The sequence below is a fragment of the Thalassophryne amazonica genome, chromosome 16, assembly GCF_902500255.1.
Source record: "Thalassophryne amazonica chromosome 16, fThaAma1.1, whole genome shotgun sequence".
NCBI lineage: Eukaryota > Metazoa > Chordata > Actinopteri > Batrachoidiformes > Batrachoididae > Thalassophryne > Thalassophryne amazonica.
The window spans coordinates 83,420,145-83,434,488 of record NC_047118.1 but is presented as its reverse complement, the minus strand read 5'-3'; the positions used below and the strand labels follow the sequence as shown (position 1 = coordinate 83,434,488).

Genomic DNA, 14,344 nt, shown 5'->3' with positions numbered 1-14,344 from the left:
CACCCATATTGGCCTCTCTTCATTGGCTTCCTGTTAATTCTAGAATAGAATTTAAAAATCTTCTTCTTACTTATAAGGTTTTGAATAATCAGGTCCCATCTTATCTTAGGGACCTCGTAGTACCATATCACCCCAATAGAGCGCTTCGCTCTCAGACTGCAGGCTTACTTGTAGTTCCTAGGGTTTGTAAGAGTAGAATGGGAGGCAGAGCTTCAGCTTTCAGGCTCCTCTCCTGTGGAACCAGCTCCCAATTCAGATCAGGGAGACAGACACCTCTCTACTTTTAAGATTAGGCTTAAAAACGTTCCTTTTTGCTAAAGCTTATAGTTAGGGCTGGATCAGGTGACCCTGAACCATCCCTTGTTATGCTGCTATAGACGTAGACTGCTGGGGGGTTCCCATGATGCACTGTTTCTTTCTCTTTTTGCTCTGTATGCACCACTCTGCATTTAATCATTTGTGACCTGATCTCTGCTCCCCTCCACAGCATGTCTTTTTCCTGGTTCTCTCCCTCAGCCCCAACCAGTCCCAGCAGAAGACTGCCCCTCCCTGAGCCTGGTTCTGCTGGAGGTTTCTTCCTGTTAAAAGGGAGTTTTTCCTTCCCACTGTAGCCAAGTGCTTGCTCACAGGGGGTCGTTTTGACCGTTTTACATAATTATTGTATGGCCTTGCCTTACAATATAAAGCGCCTTGGGGCAACTGTTTGTTGTGATTTGGCGCTATATAAAAAAATTGATTGATTGATTGTATTAATTGCACCTGTTTGAACTCGTTACCTGTATAAAAGACACCTGTTCACACAATCACACTCCAACTTGTCCACCATAGCCAAGACCAAAGAGCTGTCTGAGGACACCAGAGACAAAACTGTAGACCTGCACAAGACTGGGATGGACTACAGGACAACAGGCAAGCAGCTTGGTAGAAGACAACAACTGTTATGATTATTTATTAGAAAGTGGAAGAAACACAAGTTGACTGTCAATCTCCCTCGGTCTGGGATTCCATGCAAGATCTCACTTTGTGGGGTAAGGATGATTCTGAGAAAGCTCAGAACTACACAGGAGGACCTGGTCAATGACCTGAAGAGAGCTGGAACCGTAGTCACAAAGATTACATTAGTAACACATGATGCTGTCATGGTTTAAAATCCTGCAGGGCAGCAAGGTGCTCAAGCCAGCACATGTCCAGGCCTGTTTGAAGTTCAGCAGTGACCATCTGGATGATCCAGAGGAGGCATGGAAGAAGGTCATGTGGTCAGATGAGACCAGAATAGAGCTTTTTGGAATCAACTCCACTTACCATGTTTAGAGGATGAGAACAACCCCAAGAAAACCATCCCAACTGTGAAGCATGTGGGTGGAAACATCATACTCTGGGGGTGCTCTTCTGCAAAGGGGACATGACGACTGCACCGTATTGAAGGGAGGATGGATGGGGTCATGTATTGCGAGATTTTGGCAAACAACCTCCTTCCCTCAGTAAGAGCATTGAAGATGGGTCATGGCTGGGTCTTCCAGCATGACAATGACCCCAAACACACAGCCAGGGCAACTAAGGAGGGGCTCCGTAAGAAGCATTTCAAGGTCCTGGAGTGGCCTGGCCAGTCTCCAGACCTGAACTCAATAGAAAATCTTTGGAGGGAGCTGAAACTCCAAACCTGAAAGATTTGGAGAAGATCTGTATGGAGGAGTGGACCAAATCCCTGCTGCAGTGTGTGCAACCTTGGTCAAGAAACTACAGGAACGTTTGACCTCTGTAATGGCAGACAAATGTTTCTGTACCAACTGTTAAGCTCTGTTTTCTAGGGGGTCAAATACTTATTTTATGCAATAAAATGCAAATTATTTAAAATCATACAATGTGATTTACTGGATTTTTTTTAAGATTCTGTCTCTCACAGTTTAAGTGTACCTACGATAAAAATTACAGACCTCTCCATTCTTTGTTGGTGGGAAAACCTGCAAAACTGACAGGGGGCCAAATACTTATTTTCCCCACTGTACATTGTGAGGGAGCATCAGCTTTGACATTTTGACCATGTGGCACGTTTCTCTGTGCATGATCCAGCATGCAGGTGCCTGAGTGTTGAGGACCCAGTGGCTTGCGAAGGTCAAGGGGGGCACCCACACTTCACCTGGCTGCGGCAGATAGATAGCTATTTTAGAGATGTGGAGATGGACTCGTTATTTGTCTGGGTGGTTACTTTCCAGGACCCACAGCAGTTCTGTGGAGTTGTGGATGTGGTGAAACTTACTGCTGTGGATGTAAGAATGTCACTGAAAATAGAAAGGAAGTCGTCTCTAGATCACACTGGGCTGTGTTTCAGTGATCTACAGCATTAAAATCAGCATCATTTTTTCTGATATAGAAGTCATAAAACACTATTTTACAGAAAGTATACTTGGTGACTTCTAATTTTACAGTGATATCAACTGTGAACTCGTGCTTATTATTTCATGCATATAAACACATTCACTGATGTTTTCGGTTACTTTTTATAGAGATATATGATTGGTGAAGAGCTGCTTCTGCAGCTTCCTTATTTTAGTGCACTATAAAGTGATAGAGAGGTATTAGAAATGTCTCATGTATTAAAAAAAAAAAATCAAGATTGTTAATAAAGATTTTCCATAAACATCTCTCATACTTGTCACTTGCATTTTGTTGACATTTAATTAAATATCCTGCTCATTTGAAGATACAAAATCTCACTACAAATCACTACAAGTGCCTCCCAATCTTAAAAATATATCTCGGCAGGAAGTTGAGTGTGCCAAGTTTCAAGATTTCATCATAAAACGCACAAGTGGTTTGGTTATCTGGCTCTAAGAGAAGATCCCAGACAGCAACAGTTGGATTTTTACCCACATGACAACGTTTCCTTCCCTTCAGAGCAACAGAATTTGTTTTCAAGTAGGTTTGGATGTCTGTAACCTGTCACGCCCCACTGTACCTGGCGGGGTTGTAGCTGAGTTGCTGCAGCAGTCTGTCGGCCAGGACTCCTCTGTACTCGTCAATAAAGATGTCCTTGCTGCCGTAGATGCTGACGAGCAGACTGATGATGTCTGAGGAGCGGTGCTTCGAGCCCGTCTTATCTGACAAGATAAACAAGCAGTAAACTTTCATTTGCATATTTATATGTTAATAGCAAAACAAAATGAATATTCAACAAGCTGAACCAATAAAAACAAAGAGAATCCCCTACAGATCTGTTCCACCTGGACACACAGAGGAGAAGCCTTGATCTTTTTTCAGCATTTGTTTCATCAGTAATAAAAATTACAACAAAAACTTGATGAATTGCTTATTGGTCATACACACTTATAGATGGGTTTTCCTAGAGATCAAGACTGCCCTTAAGAGAGAGTAGTCCGCTCTTCGGAGAGGACTATCAAAACTGCGCTGCCTGACCTGCATGACATTTACTCTAGAAGATGCAGGTCAAGGGCAGAGAAGATTCTCAGCCTGCCCCATCACCCTGGACATTCCCTCCTCTCTCGGTTGCCATCTGGTCGTCGGTTCCGTTGCTTGAGAACCAATACAGAGAGGATGAGGAAAAGCTTCTTCCCCCAAGCCATTCCTTTATTGAAGTTGAAATAGGGAATTTCATTTTGTTTTTTTTCCTTGCATACATAACCCCCTATTACATTTTGCATAACCCCCCTGACAACTCATCTGCATATTTATACATTTGTAAACAATATTTTATATATGTGTGTGTGTGTGTGTGTGTGTGTGTGTGTGTATATATGGAGTTGCGTCAGGAAGGGCATCCGGCGTAAAACCTGTGCCAATTCAACATGCAGATCCACCTTGGATTTGCTGTGGCGACCCGAGTACAAACAAGGGAGCAGCCGAAAGGACTTACTTTACTATCAGTTATCAAGTTGTTCACCAATGAATATGGCTTTATACACCATGAAGAAAACCATATGGTGTATGGTTTTCTGAATACTCAATACTTTGTACACCGACCACCAGGGAACCTTAGGCGTAGCAATTCTCTCCCTGGACGCGTATAAAGCTTTCAATCAGGTTGAGTGGCCCTACAAATTTGAATCACTTCATAGATTTGGGTTCTGAGAATTATTTATGTCCTGGATGAAATTAATATACGCCAAGCCAAAATGTTCAGTTTTAACTACTTGTGATAGATCATTTGCATTCTCACTCTAGCACTCAGTTCATCAGGGCTGTCCTGTTCCCCATTTACATGAACAAATTGTAATCTATTAGACAAATATGATTCAAACCACCGCAGCGCAGTGCCTTTAATACCTATGGCATGCTCTAATCTCTGTAATAAAATTTTATGGTCAACAGTATCAAAAGCAGCACTGAGGTCTAACAGAACAAGCACAGAGATGAGTCCACTGTCCGAGGCCATAAGAAGATCATTTGTAACCTTCACTAATGCTGTTTCTGTACTATGATGAATTCTAAAACCTGACTGAAACTCTTCAATCAATCAATCAATCAATTTTTTTTTTATATAGCGCCAAATCACAACAAACAGTTGCCCCAAGGCGCTTTATATTGTAAGGCAAGGCCATACAATAATGATGTAAAACCCCAACGGTCAAAACGACCCCCTGTGAGCAAGCACTGGCTACAGTGGGAAGGAAAAACTCCCTTTTAACAGGAAGAAACCTCCAGCAGAACCAGGCTCAGGGAGGGGCAGTCTTCTGCTGGGACTGGTTGGGGCTGAGGGAGAGAACCAGGAAAAAGACATGCTGTGGAGGGGAGCAGAGATCGATCACTAATGATTAAATGCAGAGTGGTGCATACAGAGCAAAAAGAGAAAGAAACAGTGCATCATGGGAACCCCCCAGCAGTCTACGTCTATAGCAGCATAACTAAGGGATGGTTCAGGGTCACCTGATCCAGCCCTAACTCAAATAGACAAAATAGACCAAATAGACCATTCCTCTGCAGATGATCAGTTAGCTGTTTTACAACTACCCTTTCAAGAATTTTTGAGAGAAAAGGAAGGTTGGAGATTGGCCTATAATTAGCTAAGATAGCTGGGTCAAGTGATGGCTTTTTAAGTAATGGTTTAATTACTGCCACCTTAAAAGCCTGTGGTACATAGCCAACTAACAAAGATAGATTGATCATATTTAAGATCGAAGCATTAAATAATGGTAGGGCTTCCTTGAGCAGCCTGGTAGGAATGGGGTCTAATAAACATGTGATGGTTTGGATGAAGTAACTAATGAAAATAACTCAGACAGAACAATCGGAGAGAAAGAGTCTAACCAAATACAGGCATCACTGAAAGCAGCCAAAGATAACGATACGTCTTTGGGATGGTTATGAGTAATTTTTTCTCTAATAGTTAAAATTTTATTAGCAAAGAAAGTCATGAAGTCATTACTAGTTAAAGTTAAAGGAATACTCGGCTCAATAGAGCTCTGACTCTTTGTCAGCCTGGCTACAGTGCTGAAAAGAAACCTGGGGTTCTTATTTTCTTCAATTAGTGATGAGTAGTAAGATGTCCTAGCTTTACGGAGGGCTTTTTTATAGAGCAACAGACTCTTTTTCCAGGCCAAGTGAAAATCTTCTAAGTTAGTGAGACGCCATTTCCTCTCCAACTTACGGTTATCTGCTTTAAGCTGCGAGTTTGTGAGTTATACCACGGAGTCAGACACTTCTGATTTAAAGCTCTCTTTTTCAAAGGAGCTACAGCATCCAAAGTTGTCTTCAATGAGGATGTAAAACTATTGACGAGATACTCTATCTCACTTACAGAGTTTAGGTAGCTACTCTGCACTGTGTTGGTATATGGCATTAGAGAACATAAGAAGGAATCATATCCTTAAACCTAGTTACAGCGCTTTCTGAAAGACTTCTAGTGTAATGAAACTTATTCCCCACTGCTGGGTAGTCCATCAGAGTAAATGTTATTAAGAAATGATCAGACAGAAGGGACTTTTCAGGGAATACTGTTAAGTCTTCTATTTCCATACCATAAGTCAGAACAAGATCTAAGATATGATTAAAGTGGTGGGTGGACTCATTTACTTTTTGAGCAAAGCCAATAGAGTCTAATAATAGATTAAATGCAGTGTTGAGGCTGTCATTCTCAGCATCTGTGTGGATGTTAAAATCGCCCACTATAATTATCTTATCTGAGCTAAGCACTAAGTCAGACAAAAGGTCTGAAAATTCACAGAGAAACTCACAGTAACGACCAGGTGGACGATAGATAATAACAAATAAAACTGTTTTTTGGGACTTCCAATTTGGATGGACAAGACTAAGAGACAAGCTTTCAAATGAATTAAAGCTCTGTCTGGGTTTTTGATTAATAAGCTGGAATGGAAGATTGCTGCTAATCCTCCGCCCCGGCCCGTGCTACGAGCATTCTGACAGTTAGTGTGACTCGGGGGTGTTGACTCATTTAAACTAACATATTCATCCATAGTCATTCAACATATTCATTTTTATGCTTAATAGATTTTTGTGGTATTGGTAGTCTGGGAGCAGGCACCGTCTCTACGGGGATGGGGTAATGAGGGGATGGCAGGGGGAGAGAAGCTGCAGAGAGGTGTGTAAGACTACAACTCTGCTTCCTGGTCCCACCCTGGATAGTCACGGTTTGGAGGATTTAAGAAAATTGGCCAGATTTCTAGAAATGAGAGCTGCTCCATCCAAAGTGGGATGGATGCCGTCTCTCCTACAAGACCAGGTTTTCCCCAGAAGCTTTGCCAATTATCTATGAAGCCCACCTCATTTTTTGGACACCACTCAGACAGCCAACAATTCAAGGAGAACATGCGGCTAAACATGTCACTCCCGGTCCGATTGGGGAGGGGCCCAGAGAAAACTACAGAGTCCGACATTGTTTTTGCAAAGTTACACACCGATTTAATGTTAATTTTAGTGACCTCCGATTGGCGTAACCGGGTGTCATTACTGCCGACGTGAATTACAATCTTACAAAATTTACGCTTAGCCTTAGCCAGCAGTTTCAAATTTCCTTCAATGTCGCCTGCTCTGGCCCCCAGAAGACAATTGACTATGGTTGCTGGTGTCGCTAACTTCACAGTTCTCAAAACAGAGTCGCCAATAACCAGAGTTTGATCCTCGGCGGGTGTGTCGTCGAGTGGGGAAAAACGGTTAGAGATGTGAACGGGTTGGCGGTGTACACGGGGCTTCTGTTAGGGCTACGCTTCCTCCTCACAGTCACCCAGTCGGCCTGCTTTCCCGGCTGCTCGGGATCTGCCAGGGGGTAACTAACGGCGGCTAAGCTACCTTGGTCCGCACCGACTACAGGGGCCTGGCTAGCTGTAGAATTTTCCACGGTGCAGAGCCGAGTCTCCAATTCGGCCAGCCTGGCCTCCAAAGCTACGAATAAGCTACACTTATTACAAGTACCGTTACTGCTAAAGGAGGCCGAGGAATAACTAAACATTTCACACCCAGAGCAGAAAAGTGCGGGAGAGACAGGAGAAGCCGCCATGCTAAATCGGCTAAGAGCTAGTAGCTACGCTAAGCTAGCGGATTCCTAAAAACAAGCAAAGTGAATAATGTGTAAATAATTTAGAGGTGATTCAGCAGAAGGAGTGCTTTAGTTAAGGCACGTAAAGATTACACTGGGAAACAAATCGTAATCTAGATAACTAGATCAATCTAACTGCGCAGATTAAACAGCTAACAGATACAGAAAAACACCGCTGTGCTCCGGAACAGGAAGTGATACAATACCGCAGTGAGAGCCAACCACCAGTAGAGGCAAACTACTGATACTCAGCTTTATCTATCCATGAAGCCAGAGGACACACACCAATTAGCTAAACTGCAGGATTGTCTTACAGACATAAAGACATGGATGACCTCTAATTTCCTGCTTTTAAACTCAGATAAAACTGAAGTTATTGTACTTGGCCCCACAAATCTTAGAAACATGGTGTTTAACCAGATCCTTACTCTGGATGGCATTACCCTGACCTCTAGTAATACTGTGAGAAATCTTGGAGTCATTTTTGATCAGGATGTGTCATTCAATGCGCATATTAAACAAATATGTAGGACTGCTTTTTTGCATTTACGCAATATCTCTAAAATTAGAAAGGTCTTGTCTCAGAGTGATGCTGAAAAACTAATTCATGCATTTATTTCCTCTAGGCTGGACTATTGTAATTCATTATTATCAGGTTGTCCTAAAAGTTCCCTGAAAAGCCTTCAGTTAATTCAAAATGCTGCAGCTAGAGGACTGACAGGGACTAGAAGGAGAGAGCATATCTGACCCATATTGGCCTCTCTTCATTGGCTTCCTGTTAATTCTAGAATAGAATTTAAAATTCTTCTTCTTACTTATAAGGTTTGGAATAATCAGGTCCCATCTTATCTTAGGGACCTCATAGTACCATATCACCTCAATAGAGCGCTTCGCTCTCAGACTGCAGGCTTACTTGTAGTTCCTAGGGTTTGTAAGAGTAGAATGGGAGGCAGAGCCTTCAGCTTTCAGGTTCCTCTCCTCTGGAACCAGCTCCCAATTCGGATCAGGGAGACAGACACCCTCTCTACTTTTAAGATTAGGCTTAAAACTTTCCCTTTTGCTAAACTTATAGTTAGGGCTGGATCAGGTGACCCTGAACCATCCCTTAGTTATGCTGCTATAGACTTAGACTGCTGGGGGGTTCCCATGATGCACTGAGTGTTTCTTTCTCTTTTTGCTCTGTATGCACCACTCTGCATTTAATCATTACTGACTGATCTCTGCTCCCCTCCACAGCATGTCTTTTTCCTGGTTCTCTCCCTCAACCCCAACCAGTCCCAGCAGAAGACTGCCCCTCCCTGAACCTGGTTCTGCTGGAGGTTTCTTCCTGTTAAAAGGGAGTTTTTCCTTCCCACTGTCGCCAAGTGCTTGCTCACAGGGGGTCGTTTTGACCGTTGGGGTTTTTCCGTAATTATTGTATGGCTTTGCCTTACAATATGAAGCGCCTTGGGGCAACTGTTTGTTGTGATTTGGCGCTATATAAATGAAATTGATTTGATATATATATATATATATATATATATATATATATATATATACACACACACACACACACACACACACACACACAGTGAGGAAAATAAGTATTTGAACACCCTGCGATTTTGCACGTTCTCCCACTTAGAAATCATGGAGGGGTCTGAAATTTTCATCTTAGGTGCACGTCCACTGTGAGAGACATAATCTAAAAAAAAAACATCCGGAAATCACAATGTATGATTTTTTTAATAATTTATTTGTATGTTACTGCTGCAAATAAGTATTTCAACACCTGTGAAAAATCAATGTTAATATTTGGTACAGTAGCCTTTGTTTGCAATTACAGAGGTCAAACATTTCCTCTAGTTTTTCACCAGGTTTGCACACTGCAGCAGGGATTTTGGTCCACTCCTCCATACAGATCTCTAGATCTTTCAGGTTTGGAGTTTCAGCTCCATCCAAAGATTTTCTATTGAGTTCAGGTCTGGAGACTGGCCAGGCCACTCCAGGACCTTGAAATGCTTCTTACGGACTCCCTCCTTAAATCAAATCAAAACAATTTTATTTATATAGCGCCAAATCACAACAAACAGTTGTCCCAAGGCGCTTTATATTGCAAGGCAAAGCTATACAATAATTACAGAAAAACCCCAACGGTCAAAACGACCCCCTGTGAGCAAGCACTTGGCGACAGTGGGAAGGAAAAACTCCCTTTTAACAGGAAGAAACCTCCAGCAGAACCAGGCTCAGGGAGGGGCAGTCTTCTGCTGGGACTGGTTGGGGCTGAGGGAGAGAACCAGGAAAAAGACATGCTGTGGAGGGGAGCAGAGATCAATCACTAATGATTAAATGCAGAGTGGTGCATACAGAGCAAAAAGAGAAAGAAACACACAGTGCATCATGGGAACCCCCCAGCAGTCTAAGTCTATAGCAGCATAACTAAGGGATGGTTCAGGGTCACCTGATCCAGCCCTAACTATAAGCTTTAGCAAAAAGGAAAGTTTTAAGCCTAATCTTAAAAGTAGAGAGGGTGTCCGTCTCCCTGATCCGAATTGGGAGCTGGGAGATCCTTAGTTGCCCTGGCTGTGTGTTTGGGGTCATTGTCATGCTGGAAGACCCAGCCATGACCCATCTTCAATGCTCTTACTGACGGAAGGAGGTTGTTTGCCAAAATCTCGCAATACATGACCCCATCCATCCTCCCTTCAATACGGTGCAGTCGTCATGTACCCTTTGCAGAAGAGCACCCCCAGAGTATGATGTTTCCACCCCCATGCTTCATGGCTGGGATGGTTTTCTTGGGGTTGTTCTCATCCTCTAAACATGGTAAGTGGAGTTGATTCCAAAAAGCTCTATTCTGGTCTCATCTGACCACATGACCTTCTCCCATGCCTCCTCTGGATCATCCAGATGGTCACTGGTGAACTTCAAACAGGACTGGGCATGTGCTGGCTTGAGCAGGGGGACCTTGCTGCCCTGCAGGATTTTAAATCATGATTTTAAATACTGATGTAATCTTTGTGACTGTGGTCCCAGCTCTCTTCAGGTCATTGAACAGGTCCTCTTGTGTAGTTCTGAGCTTTCTCGGAATCATCCTTACCCCACAAAGTGAGATCTTGCATGGAATCCCAGACCGAGAGAGATTGACAGTCATCTTGTGTTTCTTCCACTTTCTAATAAATAATCATAACAGTTGTTGTCTATCAAGCTGCTTGCCTGTTGTCCTGTAGTCCATCCCAGCCTTGTGCAGGTCTACAGTTCTGTCCCTGGTGTCCTTAGACAGCTCTTTGGTCTTGGCTATGGTGGACAGGTTGGAGTGTGATTGACTGAGTGTGTGAACAGGTGTCTTTTATACAGGTAACAACTTCAAACAGGTGCAATTAATACAGGTAAAGAGTGCAGAATAAGAGGGCTTCTTAAAGAAAAATTAACAGGTCTGTGTGAGCCAGAATTCTTGCTGGTCATACATTGTGATTTCCGGATTTTTTTTTTTTTTTTTAGATTATGTCTCTCACAGTGGACGTGCACCTAAGATGAAAATTTCAGACCCCTCCATGATTTCTAAGTGGGAGAACTTGCATTAGCTCAACCAATGATTTGCATCACTTTCTAATAAAATTGGAGTAACTTTAAGTTTTGACCACTGAAAAAACTGAAATTGACCTTTGTCACTATTTCTGCTGTTTTAATAATATAACTCAAAAACGTTGCACTGACTGACCAGGAACTGCATCGATTGGGTCAGGAGTCCAGTCTTCTGGGTGACTGCCCTCTTCATCACTTTCCTGCATCTCCAGAGTAACTGGGTCTCCTCTGGACAGCTCTGAGGCCAAGTCGGTGCAGCCCTCTGCGTCTCCAGTCAGACCAGCCACGATCTGCCTCACTGTATCCTCCCGAGTCCTACACAAACCACAACGGCTTTAGTAAACCTACAATCCAGCATTTACAAGTAGAAATATATTTTGTTATAACCAGTCACAAACACATCAGCTGAAACCTAGACTTTATCACCAACAGTCCACCCTTTAAGTTATCTACAACTCCTTCTCCTCTCAGGCTGCAGTACTTTGAGCGAGCAGGAGGCAGTTCGTCTATCACATGACTAAAACATACACCTTGACTGAAAACTTTCAACCTCAACTTTTCCCAGATGCACATTTTGCATTTCATCAAACAATATATATATAACATTTTATTTGTCCAAAAGTAGACAGATACAATTAAAAGTAAACAAGGTAAAATCAAATTAAAACCTAAATAACAAAAAGGTAGCAACTTATTTAGTACATAGGTACATTGTCTCACATGCTTCATCCCTTGACAGTAAAAATTCATTCTTAAAATCAGAGTCCCTAATTTGTACAAGCTCTCTGATTTGCACACCTTGTTGAACATCAACTTCACTTGTTGACTCCACAAATCTCTTGTGTATTAAAGCTTTGACATGACCCTTACTCATATTTTCTATGTGAAACCAGCCTAAACCATATACATAAGTATAGCAAATTATAACCAGTTCTTGACAACTGAGTCCAGAGACACAACTGAAACAAATGGTGTACAACAGGTGTACAATATGGACTGGCTCAGTTAGAAAGTCTACATTATATCAACATAAATCAAAAATATCTGAGCTATGATTCAAAAATTTCATCTGTATCAGGAAACTAACAAATTTAAAGAGATTTCTGACAAAAGCTTGTTGTGTGTGGTGATAATAGAACTTGCTAAGTGACATTCAACCAAATATTAGGGCCCCTTCACATATAACATAAAGTTGGGCGAAAGAAGCACAAACCGGCCAAAAAAGGGCGAGAAAAAAAAAATGAATTGGGGAGCCGCAAAACATTCCATCTGCTGTCGGGAGGGACACACGGCTGGACAAGCACGAACGATTGCGCAGCAAAGGTTTTGTGCACACTCCCGTGTGTGCGCACGAACACTTGGGGAGCACATGGAAGGTGTGATACCACATCACGCCCAAACAGCAGCAACTAAAGTACATAAATCAACGTAAATGTGTAAGCACAAAATAATGGGGGTACAAGGAGGTAATGAAGTGACGTGGATGACTTTTACTGCCTTTTATTTGTTACATGACTGACCTGATGTGCCTGTTTCATGAAATTAGCCTGCTCCGCAAGCCCCTCTGTCCAGCATGCTCTGAGGCGTTCACTGCCGATGCACTGCAAATGTGATATGTGGTTTTATTTATTTCCATGTGAGGAGAGCCCGCCGATGCACGCACCTTGCATGTCGCGACATGTGTTCCCCAGGGACCTGTGGGTACACAGGGCTTAGCACCTGCTGCTTGCTGCGGACGCGCCCACCTGTCTGGAATAACTCACAGCTCACAGAAAAAAGTCCCTTTGTCCTGTGATTATTTATCTTATGTATTTGTTATGTAAATATGTATTTGTTTATTTATTGTAGTAATTATTTATTTGCCTACCCATCTCTGTTCTCTGTTTCAATTTAACACGTCGTGTGCACTCTGTCAGTTGCACCTGACGTGAGCCGCTGGCTGGCAGTCAGTTGACATGCCCATGTGTGCACAGTGCTATAAACAAAGCAATCAAACATGAATGTGTTCACGCCTTCCCCCGTGGTGGGAGTGACATTAACCTGGCCGGTGTACGGCTGATAACACTGTTCACACCGTGCAGTGCACGCTGACACGTGGCTGTGATCTTGTCTGTATGTAATTATCAGCATGTCATGAGAGCCCACCCACACATGTGCATTGTACACAGCAGTCAGCTGTTCCGGCATGCCAGCCGTCCATATGCGCACTACGCTGAACAGCAATCGCACTCCAGCCACCTCAGGGGGAGCACGACACACTCACACACCACCTGTGTTTATTGGGGGGAGAAGCACACTGTACACTTGTGTGCCATTTGTGGTGGTGGTGGGACACGCACAGTCCCACGCCATTGGCATGGTAACACACTTGTGGGGCACTTAGAAAAGGTGGGGCCAGTCGCACATCCAGCTCGAAAATGGTCTGCTAGCTCTCTGTTTTTGTGCTGGGAGCACGACTGGCCCCGCCTTTTCTAAGTGATATCGGATGTTAGTAGGTGGCACCTGGATTCTGACAGAGAGTGGGTCCAATGGGCACTCGCACGGCGTTCGCTGAACGTCGGCCGCTGGTGTGAAGGCTGCCTCCATCGCACCATTTGGTCATGGTTCAACATGGCCGATGATTTCGTGCAGCATATCACGTCTCAGCACAATGTGTCCGACCTACGTATGACATGCCATGCAAATGATCATGATCATGATCAGATGACAGCGCGCCCTCATCTTGCCCGCCGTTCAAATGGGTTTCAGACACAAGTGGCATGTGAATATAGACTACATGTGCCAAGCCCATATGGATGTGGTGAATACTGTATGAGATGTTCGAGTGTGGCTCTGATTTTCCACGAGTGCCATTTGACTCCGCCTTCGTGCGTCATTCTGCCTCAATCGTGTTATGTGTGAAGGGGCCTTTAGGCTGTACAGTGATTCTGCCCCCGAAAAGAGAACAGTTCAAATCATGAAAAGCACCGACATCACAGGACTTCATGTCCAGAATAAGTGTATGGAACCTTCTGAGCACTACTGCAGACAGAATGTGGGAGCCAGCTGACCGGAGGTACTTGCGGATCGGCTGACAGGCGACCTGCAGGATGACCATGGATGGGTCCAGCTCTCTGAGAGCCTTGATGGCTGAGATATAAACTGTGAGGATGTCAGAGGTGTGAACACCTGAGGATGGATTGTACACAAAAACATAAGCCTTAATTAGTCAACATTAAAAGCAGCTTGGAGCTCTGCTGTGTACTCCCTGTGCACAAATACAGTACAGAACAA

General features: G+C 43.4%; 1 protein-coding gene across 2 annotated transcripts in view; it reads right to left on the bottom strand.

The window, feature by feature from the left end:
- The window catches only part of anapc2 (anaphase promoting complex subunit 2), a 54,719-nt gene that overhangs the window by 19,363 nt on the left and 21,012 nt on the right, over positions 1–14,344 (bottom strand). For both annotated transcript variants that reach the window (XM_034189896.1, XM_034189897.1), the window contains exons 7-9: positions 14,122–14,239; positions 11,208–11,386; positions 2,957–3,098 (exon numbers count right to left, since the gene is read on the bottom strand). In XM_034189896.1, coding sequence (XP_034045787.1) covers positions 2,957–3,098; positions 11,208–11,386; positions 14,122–14,239 — 439 coding nt within the window. The remainder of the gene's footprint in view (positions 1–2,956; positions 3,099–11,207; positions 11,387–14,121; positions 14,240–14,344) is intronic.